The sequence below is a fragment of the Cataglyphis hispanica genome, chromosome 1 (genome assembly GCF_021464435.1).
Source record: "Cataglyphis hispanica isolate Lineage 1 chromosome 1, ULB_Chis1_1.0, whole genome shotgun sequence".
Lineage (NCBI taxonomy): Eukaryota > Metazoa > Arthropoda > Insecta > Hymenoptera > Formicidae > Cataglyphis > Cataglyphis hispanica.
Window position 1 is genome coordinate 16,692,480 of NC_065954.1, and position 25,550 is coordinate 16,718,029.

Sequence of the window (25,550 nt, forward strand, 5' to 3'; positions counted from 1 at the left end):
ACTGAAGAAAACGTTCGTTACTATTTCTGCAATTTTAATTTCGAATATATCTTAATGATTAGAATTAAGATTAAATCTTGATTCAAGTAAATAGTCGAGATCTTTAATTTTCGAGATTGCCTCGACCCGCCGGATTTCCGACGATCGTTGCTTTAGATTGCGGTCGGTCGGTATTGGCGCGCAGCACCCTCGGCCAATTAATGCGGTTAATACGACGACAGCGGGGTATGAATCAGGACCAGCACCTGTCAAGAATTTACGCCGGTATGCTCACTCTATCTCTTCCTTTCTTTCTCTCTCTCCCTATCCCTCTCCCTCTCCCTGTGTCTGCCTATGCGCCGTTACGTTATTTCCGAAATAAAAGGAACGGGAGTCGCGTAGGTTTATATATGCATGAATATGCAATTTCGGTCGACGGGTGGTCGCGTGTGAAACCGAACTTGCTTCGCGTGTACCAGTCACCCTGTGGCATTCAGGATCGCGTATCCCTTCCCTCGTATTTCCGGTAAAAAAAATTTGTCTAGTGACACATGATGTAATGCAATTTCCGAAAAGTGTACGAAATTATTCTCGTAGAAATTTGCATTTTTTTTTTATTAATATCAATATTAAAAAATTATTAAGTTGACTATTAAATTATCAGATATATGATTATTATATCTTAATTGTATTTGATAAATATTATTTATTTATTACATAAATAGCGTAGTAGCAATTAATAGTGGTGGCTAATTATACGAGATCAAGTATTGACGAGTATTATTACACTAAACAAATATGGAACATGTCCTGTAATCAGTACACCTTTCCAGATATCTTACATCATTTAAAAAAGAGATGAAAACATCGATGTGATAGAAACGTGAATGTCAAATATTTTTGCCGGGCTGTTACATCTTTTATATTATTTTTGCACACGCCTTTCCATTGCCTTTCTTTTCCGATATAGGAGAAAGTGAAGAAAGAAAAAAATTATACGCTTTGCGCGTTTTGGAGATTAAGAAAAAAATGAGTGAGTTTAACGGCTTAGAAATAACGCGACCCTAAGCGATTAAAGCTGCAGTCGGAAGGAGCATCTTATATCGGGGTGCCAAATAAATGCTGCCACGATTATCGATGCTTCTTTGTTAAAGTGGCATGTTCATCATCCATTGCCATCATCTGTTCTTTTCCACGCTTTTCTATTACCTGACTATCTGACATTACTGTCTTTCACTTTTTATGGGCTACTCATTTTTATTTTTTTAATCAATATTATGAAATTGATATATATATATATATATATATATATATATATATATATATATATATATATGATAGTAATAAATTTTAATACAAATTTATCTAATCAGAGAATATAGATATATGTTATAGTATAGTTTTATGAAGCTTTTCTTTAAATACAATAAGATATACACATTTATTCAAAATATATAATTTATTAAAACTCAACAAAAATTTGTTAAAATAGTAAAAAAAAAAATTAAACAATGTAGAAATTAACACATCTCTCTCTCTATCTGTTAATATTAATTATATATCCTCGCATGCATTTATTCTCTGCAGCTGTAAACAAAGTGCCTGCTCAAATGCGCCATCGGTTAAATTGATTTTCATACAATTAAAATTTTAAAACCCGCTGCAAAGCATTCTTAATGTCACCTGCCGCTGCAATAAAAACTCTATCTTGCACCTGCCCGATCGCAAAATAATATTGTCGAGAAGGCACGGAATTTAAATATCAATATATTCCTCTAATAAATAATACATCTTCCTACATTTTTTCTCTAATTTTTTTTTATATATCCTCTTTTCTACACAATGATACTTAAATAATTAAATGTTTATGTATATAACTTTTATATGTCACAAGTATTATAAATATGTCAGAGGAAGTTAGCATTGTTGTATTTCATAAGAATTTATAAGAATTATATTTAATACTGATTGATTTTTAAGATTATATTTAGAGATATGATATATAATAAATTCATAAATTTATCTATTTAAAATTTAATTATTTTTTAATTATAATTCTAACTAATCAGTAGTCTGGAAGAATTTATATATTTAATTAAAGATCTTCCAGACTGTTCTCTAAGTAATTTTTCTTTGAATTATTATCTTTGAATTATTATCTTTGAATTATTATCTTTGAATTATTAGTGAGCAAATTTCTCGAATAATCACATGCTGCTGTAATTTGTGGCTTGTACGACAAGCTACAAAGCAAGTGAGCAGGGATTTTTCAGTTTCGTTGCAATTTTTTACTGGAAAAAAAATCATCTTTTAGTGCAAACAATGATCACGTACTGCACTTTTTCGGGCTCCGTAAAAAAGTACAACGTATATATTCTTCTTCTTTTTTTTTCAGGAACAATAGAAAAATGCTATAACTTCTTTTCACTTAAATAGGATCATTGATCGATTGGATGATTGTTTTTTCACGAAATTGTCCAGTGATTTTTTAATGTCATTACTAAATTCACTTGTTATTTCAAACGAGAAGTTTGATAAGCTATGGCTTGTTAAAGGTATTTTTCTAATTTTTACTTTTTCATCTAATTTAACTTTTATTATTACTATTATTAACGATAAATCATTAATGGCAATATATAAATAAATTACATATTAAATTACTGATGGAAAAATTATTGAAAGCAATGCAAGGATATTATATTTTTCTTTTTCTGGAATAAGAATTAAATTTTAAAGAATAATTTTTGATCTTCTTTTCAATAAAAGGTAAGATTGGAAGATATTTCTAATTTGATGATAAATAATTAAAATATTTGCGTGTTTCCTGCAAAATACTTTTGTTGTCCCATATATATTTTAGCTTTAAGATGAATGTAACAGTCAATCCCGCGTTAGATGAACGGCTTCTTTATGTTCATAAACATTCACGCGCAAACCGTTTCTAATTACATGTCGCGACAACATGCGGGGCCTTGTGGTCGCAACGCAATACAACCCCGACCCGTCACTCCTAAATAACACGATCGTATTATAGCTACCATGATCCCTCGTTGATCTATGCTTGCAAGATCGATGCGCAGTAATGTATATACATAATGGCGTATTTATGTCCGTTAAGTCTTTGAAACATAGCAAGATTTCGGAGTTATTAATGATATCAATAATGATTAGTAAAATTAATTAATTATCATTATACTATTTTTATGCAATTATATGAAAACATTTATATTTAAGTTATCATATACATATATGTATATGTGAAATATATTGTATGCCTGAAAGTTTTTGGCATGTGCGGAATATTTAATAAGAACTTAAGTGAATTACTGAGGAATAAAAAGATATATAATATGATAATTGGAAGAGATTAATTTGAGGATTTTATTACGAGTAAATTTAATAAAATAAATCTGGGGCACCCTGCAGACCCGAGTACGTGTCTATAGGATTCTACAAAGGCAGCTGTCCCGCATGTAGCGATCTATCTCCAGATGATCGGTGCGATGTTTTTTCGACTTTGGTTCTTCGCCATTTTTCACATCACTGTGATCTAACGTTTTACGAAGTCCCAAACGTCTCGATGTCGAAAATTGACCGAGTCGGCAGAGGAATAATATTTGCTCACCTTGCTCGAACAAATTGGGTGTCCGGCGAATACTCCGATGCGATATCGCATAGTTTGCCGATACGCGAGATCGAACCATATCAAAACTCGGTATGGAAATTTCTTTACAAGTAGAAAAATATTTCGATAAACTGGTCAATTGCGGAAAGAAGTCACGGACCCAGGAGCAAATATTATATATTCTGTAGATTTTTAAATTGAATTCTAAAATAATTGCAGTAAGAAAAATATAAAGCTATATATTTTATATATTCTTAAAAAATTATAACTAACAAGTTTTAACATTTTCGTGGAATAAATATTTGAGATAAATATTGTTTTGATCTAATCATCTCATTATCGTCAACTACCAATCGTCTCGTGGCGGAATTTTGGATATGTTATGAAAGAAGACAAAAAAAGAAGAACAAAAAATTTTCTGGAGTGATATTAATTTTCAGCTGGAATACTATCACAAACATACAATTATCAATGATTCGTGATGGATTCGCCAAGAATCTTGGACTCAAAGGATCCAGGCCTCCATCAGCAGCGTATAAGAAATTTATATGAGTAATTGGACTCCCTGAATGGTGAACGAAGAAAGGAAGCGACGGGTGTCCTTGGCACGTGCCAAGCGGAGGAGTTCACAAAGAAACCCTCCTTGCGAAGTTTCAGAATCCGTTGTACCGCATTATCTTCACGTCCTTTCAAAGTATCGCTCGTGATATTGGCGACTGTAAAGCGATTTGGAGACTTTCGTTTATTTGCGGTGAACCGAGTGATTTTGGCGCATGCCAAAACGACTCGGTGATTTATGTCTTTGATTGGAATTCCATTTACATAATTGTTTTATTAAAAACTGTATTCTGGATTTGATTATAATAATATTCTATAAAAAAATATTGTCCAACAATTTTTTATTTGTTAATTCAGAGAAAATAAGACGTAAATATTTTATATAAATCGAGATTTATTTTAGCGTAACATTTATTTCTCTCGTATTTAAACACGAAAAACTGAAAAACGTGAACGATCCGATGAATCGAAAAATCTATCGTTCATCCACTGATGATTCACCAAAGATCTTCGCCTGGCACGATTAGAGTAGTCGATGTGATCAAGTCAGGTTTCGAAGAGGAATCGAGTACAAGAGAGACAGAGAGAACTGTAGTCAGAACAAGAGAAAGAAAGACAGGGAATTGGTCTCTCCTGTTCCGTGGGTTCACCTAGGGACCCCTTCTACATAAGGCCCCGGTTCTCACCCCACCTCGTCAGTGTAGTGGCGGCCGTTGAAGTGCCACGTTACAGACACCTTAGTGCGTCACGATATTTCGAACGTGACTGGAACAGTGATCGAAAACCGGACCGTAATCGTGTTATGTGGAACACTGTGTTCTCGAAAAAGTGATTCGTTATCAATTCCTATATTGGATGTTTAGCTGAATTTCTTGGCGTTAAGGACGCAGTAAGTAATTCGCTTTCGTTCGTTCGTTCGTTCGTTCGTTCGTTCGTTCGTTCATTTTTTCATGCCGCAGAAAGATCGTGCTAACCGGTTTCGTGAAGATCGGTATAAAGGTCAGAGAGTACGATCCTCGAATTTAGTGGGAGGTAAAAATGCATTCTCTCGAAAGAATGCAAAGAGAATATAAATATGTAAATCTTTCATTTTTGGTCTGCTCTGTTAAAAAAATATTTTTCTTACATTTTTAATAGTTTTTGTGAAATTTAATAATTTAGAGCTAAGAATTAAAGCTGTTATAATAGTTTTATTATACGTTTTTGTTATAATATAGATATCTTTACATATATCTTAATAAGTTTGATCATTTTTTAGTAAAGGATTACCGACCAAGCAAATGTCTAAAGTGAATAGATTAAGAATCAACTTCGTCTAATTAAATTTTGAATAGATAACAAAATTTTGATTGCAAATTAATTTCAAATGAATTTTATTTTAGTTAAAAATTTACTTTGGGATTTAAATGCTAAAATAAATAATATAGCTAAAAATTTCAAAAGTAAAAAACTTGTGCCATTTTAATTCTATAGTTAGTTAAAATTTCAGTGCAGAAATTGATGCAAATTTTTATTTTTGATATTAGGTATAAAGATGTAATTATATATTAATTAAATTAATTCACCCTACACACTAACAATAAGTGTTTTTATCTAAATAAAGTTTAAAAGGCAATATTTTTCCGATTTAACTACATGCACAATTAAGCTTTACTCAATTTTACGGATTAATATTTTTTACAACGTTATAAAATTATTGAATTTAAAAAAAATATCTGTTAACAGGTTTTGAAGTTTTAATAAGTATCGTAAAATCCAGGATTTTTTTCAAACATCAGAGAGTCACTTTGCTACCCCCATTTACAGCAGAAATCTCACGACCCTTCTGCTTGAGGGAGTAAACGATCGCTTAATTGCTCAACGGTTGTATCTCGCTCCTGTCAGAGTAGAAATTTACCGGCGAAACACCGCCTGTCTGCTTGCACATTGCAGCTATTATGCATGATGGAAAGGGGTGCGAAGCTGTGCTCGATTTTTTTTTTGTATACTTCCTTGTTTTACGTCCCAAACGTTTCTGCTGTTTCTTTTTCTATAGTCTATATCTTCTGTTCTTATTAATCGGTCGTGTAATTGTTTATCATTTTCTTAAGCAAAAATTTAAGCGCTAGTTTTTATGCAAATTACTCGGTAACTTCCTCTTATTTCGGATTTTCACGGATCACCGATCCATAATGCAATAAGGATAAGTACCTTTCGACGAGACGTTCGTTTTTATGGAAGCGAATCAAAGTTGAATTATTAATAAGCAGAAATCAATGTAAGAATGAATTTTTCTATAATACATAGAGAGATGTGAGGATCGTTAATTGGAATTCTTACTCCATCGATGATAAAACATGATTGATGAATTTCCGCCTCTATATATGATTAACATCTGCTTGTGTGAAAAATGTGACGTGCAGCCCCTTCACTAGATTCTTTGATTGATTCTATCCCCATCTACTTTCGGAAAAACACACAGATTTATTATACGATAGTAAAATTACGGAATCTTTCAAAACGTTTATTCGTAAAATAATCATAATAAAATTTAAATAAATAATTCTAACTTTCTAGTCTTTTCACAGAATTTTATAATTAAAATAAAAATAATTTATGAAGCGATTATATAATCTTTTTAAATAAATCTGCAAGGACGTATCCTAAATACTTAAATTTATTTACTTGCTTAATAAAATAAATCATCATGCAAGATATATATCTATGTATATATTTTATCTTATTTATATCTTAGACTTTTGACAAAGATGTTATTTAAAAAGAAATTGAATTTTTAAATTTTCCATGTATAAATTTATCCTCATTCTCATTCACTGCAAAATCATGTAAAATTTTGTTTAATATTGGAATATTTTGGAATAATTTCGTATTATTCATTTACTTATATTATCATATAATAAGTATCCTTCCAACTGAGAGAGTTAATGTGAAGTGGGCTTGAGTTTCTAAATTCGCCGGACATGAGCTTTATGGTGGTTTTTATTCACGATATAAAATCATCATGGGCATCATGCGAAAACATGACCGGCCTCGCGAATGAAATCGCGGCGGGAAGGGGGAAGAGATCGAGAGTCGTTGAAGAGTGTCCGGAAAGTAAGAACCGGGCTTCCTCGCCCAGTCGACCGGCCGAACAAAGGACAAGTGCGCCCTCGAGAGCGATGTTAGAACCTCGTCTAATTGTAAGACAGTCCTTTTTGATCGGAGTGACACGCGGGGCCCACGAGACTGAAAGGGAGGAAGGGGGCAAAAGCATACGCGTGTCCCTTGCGCGTACATCTGCCGGCGAGGTGGGGGAATTTCGCAAGACGTCGGCGAAAGGGGGACGAAGAGGAGGAGAAAGGTGACGGTGGCTGAAAAGAGGGCCAGTTTCATGGGTCCTATACAAACTTCCCCGCGTCGATGGTGATGGAGAACCTCGTGGGTCCACCTCGAAGAGTCTTTTCTCGGGTTCGGCGCGTTTCGCCATTTAAATGCCCGTCCGACGTCGTTGCCAGGACTCGTTTCCTCGGCATTGTTCCTCCCTTATTTTCGAGTCTCGTCCTTCCGAAGGCTTCTGAAGGATTCGGATGTGTGTACGTCCATGCGCGTTTGTGTGAGACATCGTACACTCGCGATTCGCGAGTTTCCAGTTTATTCTCGATCGACCACCGTATTTGTTCTCCTTTCGGCCGTGAGTCTTTCTTCTCGTTTGATGGGTCGGCCAGCCGCCTGCTTCGTACGAACTCTCGCATTTCTCGTCGAGTGGATCGTATCTCGCAAATTAGATTCTACTTTGGCTTCTCCCGACCGGTACATCACGATATATTTTAGATCGACGTCCATAATAGAATACGTAATATAACGAGAAGTATACATAATGGACCATGAATTTAAATCTGAATAACTAAAGATATATCAAAATGATTTATAATCTCGAGAGAAGATATGTTTCATCATTATGCGTGCGCCTAAAGGAAAATTCTAATCTCTATTTTATAAATTAATTATCATAAATAATGTATATATTATATATATATATATATAATCAAAAATATATATTTTAATATATAATAAAATATCATACACATATGTATAAAAATAAATATCAATAAATTTATATAAATAAATTTATATAAAATATTTAATCTCGGGGTAATCGAAAAAATAATTTTTTTTTTACACGGTCCACTCATTGTTTTGATTTTTCATAAGGAAAGGACTTGAACAGTTAAATAATTCTATAATTTCTCTCAACCAAGCTTATTTTTAATGAAATTTTAAACACGTCACGGAAGAAAAAAAATTATACATATATCTTTGCGAATCCGAAAACAATCGCGAGACATCATTTTTATGGGGAACGCGCGTGGATCAGACTTGGATGGTGGAGAAATGCGCGACATGGGAACGTGTGCGATCATCGGTGGGGGACAGGTGTGCTCCAAATAACGCGCGGGCCTAGAGTCTCTCTTTACTTTCCCTCTTTTTCTCTCTCTCTCTCCTCTATCGTGCACGATATGTTTTCTCTTTAGACGCTCCTTCCTTTTCGTTGCCAAACTCCAGTCCCCTAATCTCTCCCTGTTTCTGACGAGGCGAGTAGTAGCGAGTGAATGCGGCTTTGATTGTCGTCGGTTGGGTCCCCGAAAACCACCCTCCTCCCCATACGGAGAGCATTTCAAGAAAATGGCGCTAGCAAAAGGTGTACCCGAGGTCAATCCAATATAAATCAGAACTACTGAGTCTTGAAGCTTAGTCGAGGAGAGAGAAAGAAAGAGAGAGAGAAGGAGCGCGCGCGTCTGTGTATGTGTGTGTGTAGAAAAAGTGTGTATGTGAGAAATCAAAATGAGGGTAAACCCCAGAAGAAGGGAGCTGATGAATAGAACATTTTCGGGAACGGCTCAGAATACTCGTGTATGTATGTATATATATATATATATGTGTACATGCACACTCTAGTCCGCGTGTCTGTGATAACGTGGAAAAGAATTAGGTATGAGGTCTTCACCTGCCTTCTTTCTCTTCCCCGCTCTTTTTAGCGAGTCCCGAGAATCTTCTCCGATAGAAATTTGGAGTTTCTCTTGTGTTCGAAACCGTCGACAGCCGTTATTTTTCTTCCTTCTACGGAACTGAGTTGTCTTGGATGCCTTTCGGAATATTTTCGTTATCAATATTTTGATAAGTCTCACATATAGCCCTTTTTAGAAGTCCTTGTGTTGAAATTGATCTCTCTCTCTCTCTCTCTTTCTCTCTCTCAAAACTGCTACTTGCAGTTTCCTATCACTCTCGATATTTGACAGATGCATTACTTGCTAAATATTGAAGCAAGTGATAAAGATAAGAAATATGTATTCATATTCTATAGCATTAAGACATTATGTTCTCGCTTCTGTAAACGATATAGTTCACGCTTTTATGTATTTTTTTTATCAGTTTTAATATTTGACATTCAAAAAATTGACGATATGTTTTACAAATAGCTCTTGTTAGATATCGATGCAGATGTTAGCGACTCAAAAGTGTATTTTCGTTTATCAATTTTAGCAAACATTTAAAAAAAATTGATAAAAACAAATTCATTTATCAAACAATATTTTATTCAAGAAATTTTTTAAATTTGCATTGAATATATAATTGTCTTTGGCGTTAATACTTTCTTTAATACTTTCTTTAATGCGTTAAATTGTTTCAAAACTTTATTCTAATTTACAAAAATTATTTTGACAAGTGACAATTTCACCTTGCAAAATTAAGATATATCAGTTTGTTGCAGAATTCATTGTGCCACGAGATTATGTCAAGCGATTTCATCTCGCGAATTAAATAATAATAAACAACGAAAGCATGAAAAAAAGTCTTTGATTTTGGAAACATTCCTGAAGTAATTAAATAAACTGACGAAAAAGAGATAATATATGCGTTTTCCCTCTCCCTCCTGACATTCGAAGTACTTCAAATCTCCGTGTGAGCCGACGGAGACTTTTTGTTCGATGTAAGCGACATTCGGCGCGCGTGTTTGCATATGTAAGGTCGCGCACGATTGTTTGCGCGGTCCTGAAAAGAAATCGGGTACACACGAGCTTCTCTCAGCTGTCCTCCTCCTTTCTCGCAAGCTCCCAGGATAGTCTAACTAGAAAGGGAAAGACGGACAGAGAAAGGGACAATTCGGAGTTCTTTTTTTTTTTGTAACGCGGAATCTTCCAAATATTTCTTAAATTTTATATAATATATAAAGTTTTTTTATTGGATATTTTTATCGAAAGTATGATAATGTGAAGAAATATTCATATCTATGAGAATAAAATAATCAATTAATTTGTATGCGCATTGTGTAAAAGTTTATACGATATCCTACAATCAAATTTAAGAAGCTTTCTTTGTTTATTATCATTTAATTATTCTGATAAGTACATATGTATAATTATATATGTGACACTATGTCAAAGATTAAAAAAAAAGTAAGAGAAAAAAATTTCCCAAAACGCACGTGAACTACAATATTCTTTTTTCTTTCTAATAAAAAGCAATGAAATATTATTAAACGTCTCTTTGCGAATTAATGTTTGCAGAAAACAAATTAATATATTCATATTTTGCATTAAATTTTAAATGATTTTTAATTACACAGATTTTTAATACAACATTTAATTACGAAAATATTATTTTATTTGAGAATTTAAAAAAAAAGTATAAGTCTTAAATTTTTGTTTAGAGAAGATCCTTTTTAGATTGGGCAAAAAATTCGATTACAAATGTTAATAAATTTTTAACATCATGTACGGTGATATAATTCGATGATGATTTAAAGAGTTTATAATGTAAAAGTCGGGATCGATACTAAGATCTGCCAACTACTTGTCTCAGCTACTAATACATAGAGTCACACATACTCTTGTAAATATCATCCATCTGACTCGTACTATTTTTCCGAATATTTCTTGTTTTTCTTGTGTCGCACGTTGAGACGAGATGGGCACACCGAGGTCGTTAATGGCATCGTTTTTCTCTCTCTTTCTCTCTCATCTTGGACCGTGAATAATCCGCATTATGACGGCGGTTTCCGCGCCGCAGTCACCTAACCGAACCATTAGTCTCGTGCGGTCCGGACAACAAGTGATTATTAACGCCAGGAAGGAGAAAGGATCGAAAACGTTCCTCGCTTGTTCTCTCGCATCTGATCTTTATCCATTTGGGACTGATGGCGATATTGTGCGTCTCCATTATATGTGCTCATTCTATCGATTACATCTGTAGAACAATTTTTTTTTAGAGATAAATTATGATTTGCCTGACTGTATTTAGATTTCTAGCATTAAATATTTCAAATTCTGAATTAACATTTTATTGAGCTCTATTTTAATTAAGTAATAAATAATATTTTTGTTATCTGTTGCAATAAAAGTCAATACAATAATGAGGGATTATTAAATAAGTTTAAACAAAAGAAAAAGTTATTAGATAAAATAAATTTTATTCTAAAGATATATCAGACATGCAATTAAATTTTTATGCAACATATTTCAAGCTCTCCATAACAGATGGAGAATTTGCGAAGCACTTTTTTGAGTTTTCTTGAAGGCTAGAAAGGACCCGCTTAGAAAAACACAAGTAAGATCCACCCTTTGATCAATCTCGTTTACTTCTTTGAATCGTAACTCTCCTTCTTTCTTATTAAAAACAGTTTTTATAGTATATATTATATGGACGAGAGGGCCCTTGTCGATGTGCTTGCAAGCATGTCAAGGTTTCAACCGTCGTTTCGTTTTGTTCAGTTTTCCGTAGCATACAGGAACGAGGTCGATCCTGCCTTGCGTCTTGCGGGAATAGAAGCGAGGAAGGGATTCACGGGAGGAGTATAAGGGGCCCCGATGTTGTTATTCCAGGCTGTTCGTTGTGGGGTCAATTCTTGCATTCGCAACTCGACCTCAAACGACGTAATCCACCTCGTGCGAACACCTTATGGGCCTATAAAAGAGTTGTATACGAGGAATCGAAATGCTGCGGCATAATTCAGTGTTGCAGCACCGCCGTGCTTTGTGCACTTGTTTCTATTACCTCCACATTGAAATTTATTTATTTATTCCGGCCGCCGAAGGTTGAAACAGAGACAAGACCCTGAAGAAATTTCAAATAGATTTTTAATGATTTAAATAAAAATATTTAATGATTTAATGATATTTAATGATTTAATGATTTAAATAAAAATATATACATTAATAATTTTCGATTTTATAAACCATCTCTTAAAGATTATTTTATTTAGATTTGAAAAAATATCTTTTCTTCTATTTATTTGTACTGACTATTTATAAACAAACAAGGAAATATTATAATTAATGTTATAACTAATCAAAAGTTTTTACTACCCTGTTCCATCTTGCACTTATCTATTTTCCATTACCCATGCAAAAATACAAAAGTTACTTTTGTATTTCGCCTTTTCACAGCAGCAGTTCATTCGCGAGGCAGATTAGATTAGAACGATAATATTTACAGGTGAACCATACAATAAATCTCCCCTTTTATATTTACGTCGTAATATATAAGAGAACTCTTAAAATTTACTGCACACTCGTAATTACGACAACGGACCCCATGAGCCTCGTTTAATAAAGAACACCATGGGTATTCTGACTGAACCTCTATCGTGGTCGCGACGTGAATCTCAAAGGGAAAGATTTTATATTCGAATGCAGGTGGCGTGTCTAATCGAATTAATAGATCCCTATCTGCTGCGATTATTCTTCGAGCAGGCTTATCGCGATGACGGAACCATAATTTGATTGCAAAGGTAGATTGCATAGCTTCGTAATAGCATCGTTTTTTTTAGCATCCTCTGAAAATTTTATTTTTGTTCGTATAATGTAATTTAAAATATCTTCTTTTTTAAAACATAAGCTTTTATATTTTGGAGAAATTTGGAATTAATGCGGAATGTTTCAGAAAATATTACATATATCAATAAATAAATAAAATTTTTATAAAAAATTTATATAAAATATAATTTTTCTTATAGCCCTTAATTATTTATAATGTTAAACTCAAATTAAGTATCGTTTCCAACGAAAAGATATTTTCGTGAAAATATTATGTTACAGTCTTTTTTTAGTCGAGTCTGTAATTCACAATACGTATCTTCGTATCTTCTTTCGTAAAATATAAAAAACATACACACGAATCCTTCCATTCAAACGTATGAATAGTAGAATGTTAGATATATAATTTAGCGTATATTATAATGCTGTACTATACTATATATTTGCAAACCGGAAACACAGACGGAAACAATGTTTTATCGCAGGTGCGGTCTGGCTGTCGTACCCTGCTTATTGCAAATGACGAACTAGTATCTAATTATGCAGACAAATGCCTTTCGTCGCCATTACTTATACTTATTCATGCGAGAAAGATTCGCCGTGACGAACATTCCGTAGGTTTTAAATATTCCGCATATCATTTCGTCTAACACGATTCATCACTTATGGACATTGAGAAAAATCACATGTTGTTTAAAACATACGGAAGTTCATTAACGAAATGGCTTTGTAATGGCTGTTATAATTATTTTTTTTTTTTCTAAAAAAAAAAATAGAATTTTTATAATTAAAATTATTTAATATTTGTATATGTCCATTTATTTCGTCAAATTTAATCTGAATTTTTATAAAGATAATTTTTGATCTATGAAAGAGAGAGAGAGAGAAAAAGAGAGAAAGAGAAGTATCTTTGATTTTGCATTAAATTTAAAAAATTTATTTATTCGTTTAATAGTTAAATAATAATTTTTAAAAAATATACATAATTTTAAATGTGTAATAATATACATATAATTAGACTTTATATATCATTCCTCAAAGAATGAATAACAAAGATAAATGCACATAATATTTATAAATATAATGCATAGGAGGTGTAATATGTGTGCGTGCGTGCGTACATAGAGTTAAATGCCAAACTTTAAATCGTTTTATATTTCTGTATTCCTCTGTACGAAAGGCAACAATAATACCGTGCACTTTGTAAAGTTCAAGAGTTCCTCTCGATGAAGTACGTTAAGAGAAAGTATCCTCCGAATATAGACATCGGATAAACATCGTTTTTATTACGTATCGACATCGGGTTTCCACCTAGCGCTAAGTCGAGAGATACCAGATGGGACCCACTGCGCGTTCCATCACCATATGGGCAGGTGCCCAGACCGTTTTACGAGCGCGTAGGCCGCTGGTAGTGGTAGTCGTGATGGTAATGGTGGTCTGTCGCGACAGACATACGCAAACGCGCGCGAGCGCGAAAGAGTGCAGGGCACGAGACCATGCGCGGCATGGCAACGGCCTGTATGCAAATGAATGCATTTTTATACCTAGCTAGTACAATGCGTCGCACCTCCCCGTCTCGGCGAACCGTTAAAAGTGAAAACCTGCTGCTGCTGCTGGTGCTCCTGCCACCGTTTTTATCCGGTGCTGATGGGGACGCAATTTTGCCTGTGCGACTTTTCAGGGGGGATTTCCTTCAAGGTCAAGATCAAAATCTGGAATTCTTTCGAATGCATATTTAGCATATCCTTTCGCGTGCTCTTAATTTTTCATGTGAAGATCCTGTCTGAAATAGCAAAATGATAGATAAGGCAAAAGAGAAGGCGCTTTAATTTTGTTAGTACAAGTTACCGATATTTTATTCTAAATTAATAAACAACTTTAAAATTAGAGAGAGATGATAAATATAAAAAAAGAATTTCTTGTTAGTACAAGATATGCTTAGAATTGAACAGAGATTAAGCTTTCGTAATTATTTCTTATCTGTAAAATAAAATTCACAATAAAGTTCCTTTTTGAAACATATGAGTTAACAAATAAAAATTTGAATATATTTATAAAATCGACTACAAACTGAGTTGGAAATCTCAATGTTCACGAAAATATTGACTATCATCGATGTGGCACAGCCAAGTTGAGCGAATATCGTGCCTCAAACGAAAGACCTCGACTCCAATTCGACAACCATGGTAGACTTGCGTTCATGCGATCTAATCGAATCAGCGATTTCGCGAGTCACAGCGCCTGCATGCGCAGCAGCAACGACCGCGGGTCCGAAACGAAACAACAACTCGGTTCATTCGCTCGACTACGTCCTTTTTTTTCCTCACCCGTTGCGCTCGCGCGATCGAATCTTTTCGCTCACACAAATTACGTTGCGAGAAGTGAAAGAGAAAGAGACATCCGCGCTGGTTTTAAGGAGCGTTTAAAGGATCGTTAAGCACGCCTAGACAAGTGCTAATTCGTGAAACCGTTTCTCAGGTGTATAGCGTCTTTCACCTGTTTCGCTATTTCCCGTATGTCGCGACAGGTGCACGTCTCTATCTTTTTCTCTTTCTCTTTTTCCTTCTCCTTTACTCGATTTCGTCACGAGGTTTCCTGTCGCGTTTCGTGTACGTCACTCCCTACATAATTAGGCGCAAGCGATCATGTCGTCTTCAACCGGAAGACGATAGGCGGACTTGACAAGATGTCGACCTTATCAAGATTTGTCAGCGAGACCCAACGACTTTTCCATTCATGCATTCTATGTGCTGTACGCCGTAGATTAATGACAGTCGCTGCGGCCCCCGCACTTCCTCCGTACAAAGAAAGTAGCTGGATTGAACTCTTGAGACTCTTTAATAAAACGTTATAATAGATTGAAGAATGCGGTTGCGCTCAAATAAAAATAATCGCTTTGTAGTTTTATGATTTCCGGAGAAGTTAACATCTAGAAATGTGAAAATATGGGAATTTACGCTTAAAACAGGTGGCTGTGATAATTAATTACATTTGACGGTGTGAAAATTATACAGATAAAACACTTCTTTCAAGAAATTTCATTTAAAAAAAATTCTTTAACAAATTTGTTTAAAGTTATAATCCATGTAATTTGGTTAAAGTCTTGTTTAAAACAAGATCTGAATAATAATCATTACATTATGTTGGAAAATTTTTGCGAAAATTTAAAACAAGATTTAACGTGGATTGTAACATAAATAGTTGAATAATCTTAATAATTTTTTAATTTTTTAATTTTTTTCTGTTGGCTTGGTACCTAGAGATGCTGAAGTGGACGGTCTCGAGATCGTTGTCGACAACCAGTTCGACGCCTCACGGTCCGCCCACCTTGAACAAGGCACCCCGCCGGCCCTTTCGAGATTTGTCCAACACACCGCCAACCTCCGCTAGTTGCCGAACCAGGCAAGTATCTACTCAGAATGTGTCAAATACGGCCAGGACGACGCCGGCTCGACGCAGAAGATGCAGAAGTCACGGAACCGACTTGAGGACGTATTTTCAGGTAACAGCAAGTTCAAATTTTTTTTCTCTTATAATACACACGATGTACTAAATCATTAAATACTAAGATAATTTTTGAAAAAGATTGCGATATTTTTATTACGCTTTAATATTCTAAAAATTATAAATTATAAATTCTTGTGGTCCCTCTCACGTACTAAAAGCGTCAATTTCCTTTTCATCAAGAAACTTGCACGATGTATTTTAGGCATCAAAGCCGCATTTGAGATCGAGTAAACGTCAATCCGTGTCGCAGGGAGCGGAGAATTCAGCGACGTCCGAAAGCTTTTATCAAAGCACGCCGAGTGGACACCGATATCGGACCGCTCACGTATTTTCCACCCGGTAGCAAGTGTTCCACCGCGCTTACTCTACCGACGGACCCCACGCTCTTCATGAACAGTCGCACCAAAAACTTCCAGAGCGACAGCGAGTTGCCGCAGAACATCGTCAACGAGGCGCGAGCGAATCTGCAGTCGCACGTGTCTGATTTTTTTCAACAGATCTCGATGGCCACCAGCCCCGAGGACGTAATGGAAACGGATTCGATGCCCCTGGGGACGAAGACCAAGGTCTATTCTCAGAACGGCGAGCAAAAGACGCGATCGGTGAAAACACCGTATCTGCCGAAGCTGGCGAAGATCACGAAGATACATGCGCGATGTCGGACGCCCTACCATACGAAACTCGCTCAGGCAATCAGCCCCTTCAAGCTAAAAGCGGTTCAAGGACAAACATCGTTTATCGGCAAGTTGTCAAGTCTCACTATAGATCAAGATTTGCCAAAGTACGAAAACATGGATAACACCGTGACGGAAGTGCTTCACAGGTGAGCACGATGATAATTAAAGAGATGATTAGTGTAAATAATGATGATATAATTAAAAATTGATAATAACTAATGAAGAAAGAGCAAAATGTGATTTTTAGTTAATATTACTATTTTTTTCTAACTAATTAAATAAAGATATATTAATTCTGTATAAAATGTTATAAGTGTAAGAAACTATGATATATTTGCGGTAGAACAACATGCAGATATTTCAAAAATTCATTTGTAATTAATAAAATTAAATAATTAATAAAATTATGAAACGAATTCTTTCCAAATTAAAGACCATGTGTAATTACGTGTGCAGAGAACAGGAGATCAATTTTGGAAGCAAAACCGTAGCGGAGATTCTTCTAAGCAACGCCGAGGAAAGGAATAAGATCCTGGAAACGTACGACAAGCAATCCGATTCAAATATGACAGATCACATATACGAGACTATTCCGGAGCAAGACGAGGTGGCGGAGGAAGAATCGCCCGCGCGCAATGACAGTTCCATATCGTCGGTCAGTCAACTCCTAGAAAATCCCTCGCCGGCGTCCTGGGCCTTTGCGTCGCCGTTGAACGATCTCGAGGGTGAGTTCACGCTAAAGAGACAACGCGGCATTCGCCGGAAACGTCCGCGAAAGGACGGCGACAAGGCGATGGACGATAAACGGATCAAGAGAATGTGCAGTCCTTCGGCAAATAAGGATCAGAATACGCTAATCGAGGCAGTTAATCCGAATGTGAAGAAACTCGTGTTAGAGACGGATCTGGATTCGACATTAAACGAGAAGCATCCACCAGTCACGAAGGCGTTCTTCTGCGATGCTAAGGATCGTAAAGAGGAGGATATTAACAGGAAAGCCGGTTTCTGGAGTCTTGATAGTCCCAAGTCGTCTATGATGGACGATCTGCACAGCACGAAATCATTCGCCACTTCTGTATCTACAACACCGGAAGTCCCCTTGATCGCCACTGTCAGAAGATGCTTGAAATTTAGTCCCGAGAGTGAACCGTCGATGAGATTTAATTGTTGCGGCTCGATTGAAATCGAGTGCTCGCTTGTGGCGGAGCATATACATGTTCGAGGTAAGTTTATGCATTTGATATAAATTTATATGTTTGATATAAATAATTATGTGCTATAATGTAAAACTGAAGATTTCTCGAGCAGAATGCAAAATATGCATCATGCTTTCGAGGGAAGAAAAATATATTTTGAATATATATCCTAAATCTTTAAATATAAATATCATTTAAATATAATCATAAAAATTAAATGATAATTAATATTAAATAAATATATTTTATATTAATTAACTTAATATTAAGTATTTTTCTTGACATTTTTAATAAATAATAAATGTAAAAAATTAAAACTAATAAGTTTGGGCAATGCTTGACTGAAGGCAAATAAAAATTAGTAGACACTGGATAAAAAAATAATTATGCACATGAAAAATTATATCTTTTTAATAAAAAAAAGTTTTTTTGTTTTAAAAGAGAGATATATTTATATCTAGAGATTATTATATATATCTTTCTCAAAAAATAATATTTTAACATTATAACTTAATTATTATCAAAATTATTATACATATTTGTATCATGAGTGAAAAATACTTTAATAATTAATATTAATGTATTAATTTTAATCGATCTTTTGGTTTCTCGTATTACATGCAATTAAACAAAATTAATTATTAATTAAATTTTTAATATTCTTAATTATTTTTCACACAAAATGATCTTGATTATTTTAATCTAATTAATAAAAATTTTGCACGCCCATATTTTTCAAGAAAAAAATATTTATTATTCTCTACTTTCTGTGGGCAACTCGCCATCCCTCGTACATTCCTGAAATCTCGCGGCCACGAGACATGCGCCAGTGCGTGTCGTAAGAGGGGGTATTTCGAGGGGGGTGCTCGGCATCATTGTGCCAGTAACCCACAGATCCTCCCGGCGGCTCGATTCCGGTTAGTAAGCGCAGACATTGATCATTGTTGCATTATCCTTACGTAAACAGTTCTTGACGACAGTCTACCGACTCGTTCTTCTCGCATTTAACGCGCAACACGCCGCATCCGGTCAATGCGCCATTCTCACGATCTCGTTCCGCCGAATCGAGGTCCTCGCGGGAGCCAGTTTCCGTGGCATCACATTTCCCTATGCTTTCTCGTCATCCGAAAATTCCCGAAATTCGATTCTCGTGTACAAGGACAGTGAGTTGATGATGAGTCGAGGATGAACTCGAGCGCGGCGTCGATCTGGAAACGTACTCCTTGTGCTGGTTGCACTGCGCTACTATTTGTGTAAACATTTCCTTTCTACGGATATATCTACTACAGCGACTGTGACTTATTCTCAGCATAAGAAATAAAATTATTTTCGACAAACGTGGATTTTTCGACTTCATCCTACTCGTCGAAGACGTTTGAGACGTTTTGAGATTATTTAAAATGTGACGCTCCACGGTGTATGTAATATCGTAATTGCCGGAAAGTGGATCGCGCAATGCGAGCCAGTGGCGAATGCCGCATCGGTCAGACGTCCTCGAGCGCAAGTAGTGCGTTCCGCGGTACAGTCAGCCGTAAGAGCGAGCCCGAAGCGTCGATTCTCCGGGATTTCTCTTGCCTTCGCAGTGCCGTCGCACAGTGACAAGCTTTTGCCCCAATGTAAAGTTACGAGAATATTCTATCCGATTGTGTACGAATATTTTGGATACTATTTCGTTTCCAGTTTGCAAATTAATCTAATGTTTAGATATAATAATGTTTTAGAAAAGTGTATTACATAGAAGTGTATTTACATAGAAAATTTTTTAATATTTAAGATAAGAAAATTAGATTATATCTTCGACACAATGAAATTAAAAACATGTCTTAAAATAATAGATAGAATTTAGCTATTTTCTTTATTCTGTTTGCGTGTGCACGCGCTAAAATAAAAATTAGCATAAAAAAGACAAATTTTAGAATCTAAAATTCTCTTTCTAAACTTTTCATAAAAATATAAAAAATGTAGAACACATGTAGCACACTTTAAAAATTTTTGTAGTCTTTTAAAGAACTCGAAACTGTGACAAAAATAATCATTAAGTTAATATACAAAATTAAACATCTTTTGCGTCTACATTTAAATATATAATTGGATAAAATGTTTTTATTCTATATTAATTTTTATTTAAAAGTATGTAAATGGATGCAAAAATATCTAAATTCTCTTATTACAAAATTCAGTGTGTATGTTTTTTTATTGGGCAAATCATTCTGAAGACTATTTCTCTCGTAAATGGTTTTTAAATACATTAAATTTAAGAACAGCAATGATATAAATGCTGCAAATAACTATGAAACAACATAGTCATAATTAAAACAGTTATACATGTATAATAAAAAAGTAGCAAGACTTACGAGGGTAAAAAAATTTGCAACACACACACACACACACAAACACAAAGTAATTCCATATGGACTTGCTGCATATGTTTAGATATTACAAACTAACCTTCATACACTTTTCTTACTATTTTTCCTTATTTAGAAAGAGAGTATAGCTATAGTTTTTTTTCATATAGTCGTATCTATAGAAAACTTGATGTTGTTATGATGACTTAAGACCTTGATGTCAACAACAAAAGTGTCAATCAAAGTTAAAAAAGTTTGATTGCTCTCGATATTCCTCCTTCGTTTCATCTTTTAACTTTATACTATGCCTTCGCCTTTACAATTTCGCTTTACAGTCGATAAAACCTCGATAGGTATTAGACGGAGTGCAAGAGTGATGTGAAAATGTAATAGGGCAAAGGTCGTAATATCCCCTTAATCGTTTCATCACATTATTAGAGTCCCTCCTCTCCTATCGTAAGATATAAATCTGAGGAGCCTCAAAGATTGCCAAAACCGCTCCAACAGTAGAATCTCCGCTCCTTCACCATTTCACCTTTCATTAATTATTAAAGAAGACCCAAAACTATTACATGTTTTATTACATTCACGATTTAGTTAGTTTTATTATTGCCTTTATTATGTATTTTAAAATTTATATGGATTAAATAAGTTATTTTGGACAGAACATTATTCCAAATTTTTATTTTTCGATTTATTATAATCTACTGCAATCATCATTATCATCCCATTTTTCTTTCCTGTATTATGAGTCTATACACAAAGAAACATAAAAAAGAAAATCCATATTTTTTGATATTTTTGAAGTACAATTTAAATGCTAAATAAATAAAAGATTTTAAATTTTCTAATTTTTTTTTCAGTAATAAGGTGCAAGGATCTGAGGCGGGCGTACGAGGGGCCGGTGCACGCGTACGTCAAGGCGAGCTTAAAGAATATCAGCGGTGAGGGGGTCGTCAAGAGGACTGCAGTTCACCGTGCCACGCCGAATCCAATATTTCGCGAGACTCTGATACTACCCTGTCCGGCGTACAACAGTCACTGCACCGGTCACAGGCCCACGTCCCTGGACATCGCCGTCTGGCACAGGGATCGTCGTGCGAGGTGAGCATGCTCCGCGAAGATGAGGAAGACAGAAGAAGAAAGAGTTAGAGATACGAGATACCGACGCAGATTAAGTTTGCAAACGAGATCGTGGGAGATGCGATAAAGTTCCAAACAAATCTGACGTGTCTTATTGTCCACAAATTTATTTATTTATTAATGTCGACATGCCTCGAATTTTTTTTACAAGATTAATTATGATTTGTATGATCAAGAGAAATTTCGTAAATAAGGAAGAAATTCATGATATGCCGATTAATTAAATAGCTATGAAACGAATTAAATATTTTAATTAGAATGATAATGATTTAATCCTCTTTGCAAAGAAAATTTTTCAAAGATTAACTTTAGCTTTCTTCTAGAGTAATAGATTAAACCGCTGCAAAGATCACTAATCTTTAAGTTACTTTTTCTATAAGAAATATTTCCAGTTTCATAAGATTTTACGTATCAATCTTTTTAATTGTATAAATAATTTTTATTTACTTATTTTGAACGCTGTAATATTTTTCTATACAATATGATTTTTTTAAAGAGAATGACAATATTTAATGAAATAAATTCAACAAATTTATGGTTGGAGAACAGGATGTCGCGATAAGGCTTTAATTATAATTCGTCTCGCTTGTTCCGCTAATCATAATAATCAAGCCGTGGGGTAGGGATGTGGAAATTAACCTCGGCTGTGGCGACTCAACCGCGTTTAATTCGTTCCGATAAAACCTCGTGAATGATATAACGTTAACTCGCGAGACTTAACAAGCACGTGATGTCTCGTACCGTGCGCGAGATAGCCATCTCTCGAAGTAAAAACCGGGACGGCGCGGCGTGGGAAAGCCTCGTAAAATTTATAAAGCAAATCGCACGAGAATCGAATTCCACGCAATTCGTGTCAGTAAATCGGCGAATTTATTTGCATGTCTCAAATTTCCTTTTTGACCTTCCCGTATACCGATTACAATGCGTGTCCATTTGAATCTATGTTTACTTTTATTGTACCGACTGTTACATTTATTTTTACGCATGCACGTCGATACGTTACGCTTGACGATTCGCCCCGTTCGATATTCGATTGACGATCGATTTCCTTCGCCTCCACCGCGGCCTTGGCTTGTTTATTCTTTGAATTCGTTCAATCGAAGTAGTCAACCTAATTTTAAATTGTACCGAGGAGTTCTCGTATTGGAAAAGCGTCATCTTGAAGAAACTTCATTTTCACGAAGACAAGTATATTCTCCGAACACAGAGTTTAGAATTATATAATTGGGTATATATATTTATTTCATTAATAACAACTGTTTTATAATCGCATTTTTTGTAGTTAAAATATTTTCTCACAAATACTTTTTCGCCAAGAAAATGATTACATGATAAGTTCTTGATTTTTGATCCTTTTAACAATCGATTTAAAAGAGAGGGAGCCTGAGATAGTTAATAAAAATTGACAATAGAGAAATTCGCGCAGTTCTAAATTACGTGCCTTCTTGGTCGATGTTGGTCCATCCGAATATTTAAACTAAATTCTGAGCATTCGCGTTCGCCTTTGACGGTAGGAGGGGAATCGATTCCCCCAGATCATGCGCACCACGTATACCACGTGCATTTCTCTAACACCCCTTTCCCCCCTTACCTATTCACGTACGATGTGCGCGAGACATTACGGTCACGCTGTATATACATATATTTATACGTTATCTCGTGCGAATACGACATTATTCGTATATACAATACATCCGCGAGCCTCTACATATACGTATCTGCACGTTTCGCAGCTTTGTTCCGACAAGCGAAAATTTATGTGCGTCTCTCATTTTCCGGCTGTTTTTCAGACGTAGCGAGCTGCTGGGCTGCATGACTCTACCTCTGCCGCTGTCCCAGGATAAGGTAAATATCACTTTCGGATATTTATTCGAGACACTTGATCGAGAAATGTTTGCCCTCGATTCGCTTAGAAAGTATATCGCGCTACAAAATGTATCTAGACGTCTCTACTAAAGTTCACTGCGAATTCGTATATTGCGTCTCTCGAAAGTCTCTTTTTTTTTTGCTAAAAATCATTGAAAATTTTATTTTTTCCTCGAGGACCGTAAATATCGAAAAATAAAACATTAAGTATATACTGAAAAGAATCTCGATAAAAATGGTTTGTTTTGCACGATTTATTTCAAATGTATCTTGCCTTATATACTGGATGTGTCTAGACTTTCTGTATATAAATGCAAGATATATCCAACGGATGTATTAAAGTTTGCTGCTATATTAGTCTTCAAATATTGAAGTGGTGTCTAGAAAGTTTTTTTCTTGCTACAAATCATTGAAGAGCTCCTTCTTATTTCGACTTGAAACTTTGCATGCTTTATTCAAGTTACTCGATCAAAATATTTTCAAATTTTTTAATTGCTATATTAGATCTCGAGTAGATATAAAATATGCGCTTTTGTGTGCATTATATTATATTCTTTGCATTATAATATATTAATATATTTTTTAATGTATATTAAATATAGGCTAATAAAAAAATAATAGATAATTTATGGCAATCAAATGATATTTTCGTTGCAAAAATGATATTTTCATTGCAAAGCTCGCGATTTTTAGGCATTAAAAAGTAATGATTGCTGCATAATATCGATGATTCGGAGCTTTCTCTTAAGTTACAGTTAAGCAGATTTTCTACCTCGAGTTCAAGCATTATCCGATCACTTGACTTTTCCGATTGACGACGTAAATAATGTTCGCCAAAGTAGGCAATTTCAATCATGTAATGTATTGTATATTAAACGTAGATTTTTATATCTTGACATGATAATGATAATCATTATTAAACTGAAACATATTTCTGCTGTTTTGTAATTATATTTTAAAAAGCAACCATCTCAATTATTTTAAAATTTTCGCAGTATCTCAAAATTATATCTGTCAATTTTAAATTTCTAATGAATCTGGACAATTAATTTTTTCTTAACATATTTAACAAAAACCAGTTTTCATAAAAATTTTTTACTTTTTCGTCAAGTATTCTAATAATTAATTTCTTTTTATCTGATTGATTAAGGTTATTTTTTAAGATTTATTTTAGATATACACTAGATTTATTTTTCAAATAATACATATTTTTCGATCATGAGAGGAATGAAAGAACGGGAATGACTTGCAGGAAGCAACATGGCACCCTCTAGAATCCGGATCCGTCCGAAACACGAGCACCCCTTTCGCGGGTGTACCTCAGGACTGCGTTGTGTCGCCGCCATTGTCCAAGGATGGCGAGCTAGATAATAACAATTCAGGGACGGACGATTTGATGTATCTGAGGCACCTGGAATTGGAACCGGTCGATCCACTAACAGGCATACCCCTGCACCCGGGTTTCACCGCGAAGGGCGGCAGAACACCTTGTACTATTACCAGAAGCTTGATAAGAAAAACTTCAGTCAATCAGGTGCGTTTATCATGGCGTTAAATAGAAGCGTAAAAAAAATTATTGAACTTTACTTTCGGTTTTCATGTAAATTATAGCACATCATAAAGTGATGTGTATATCTGTAATTAAACGCAATAGAATAATTTATAACTTGTCGTAGCAAATTATGTATAAGTACTATAAAGTAGCCCAAGGAAGAAAATTTTTAATAAAAAAAGTAAGCCAAAAATATAGAATAAAATTTTCTCGGTTAAAATTTTTTCGGTCTCGAAAAAAATAATTTCAAAAATAAAAAAATTAATATACATATATAAAATGTAAATATTAGTTTCTCAATTTCTAA

The 25,550-nt window shown here is 34.6% G+C and overlaps 1 protein-coding gene across 1 annotated transcript in view; it reads left to right on the forward strand.

The window, feature by feature from the left end:
- Positions 1-4,879: 4,879 nt before the first annotated feature.
- LOC126855550 (uncharacterized) overlaps positions 4,880-25,550 on the forward strand; it is a 31,099-nt gene continuing 10,428 nt past the window's right edge. Inside the window, 8 exon segments of the mRNA XM_050603366.1 lie at positions 4,880-5,051; positions 16,215-16,456; positions 16,664-16,758; positions 16,760-17,284; positions 17,595-18,361; positions 21,546-21,786; positions 23,616-23,670; positions 24,944-25,225. Coding sequence (XP_050459323.1) covers positions 16,217-16,456; positions 16,664-16,758; positions 16,760-17,284; positions 17,595-18,361; positions 21,546-21,786; positions 23,616-23,670; positions 24,944-25,225 — 2,205 coding nt within the window. The 5' untranslated portion in view covers positions 4,880-5,051; positions 16,215-16,216.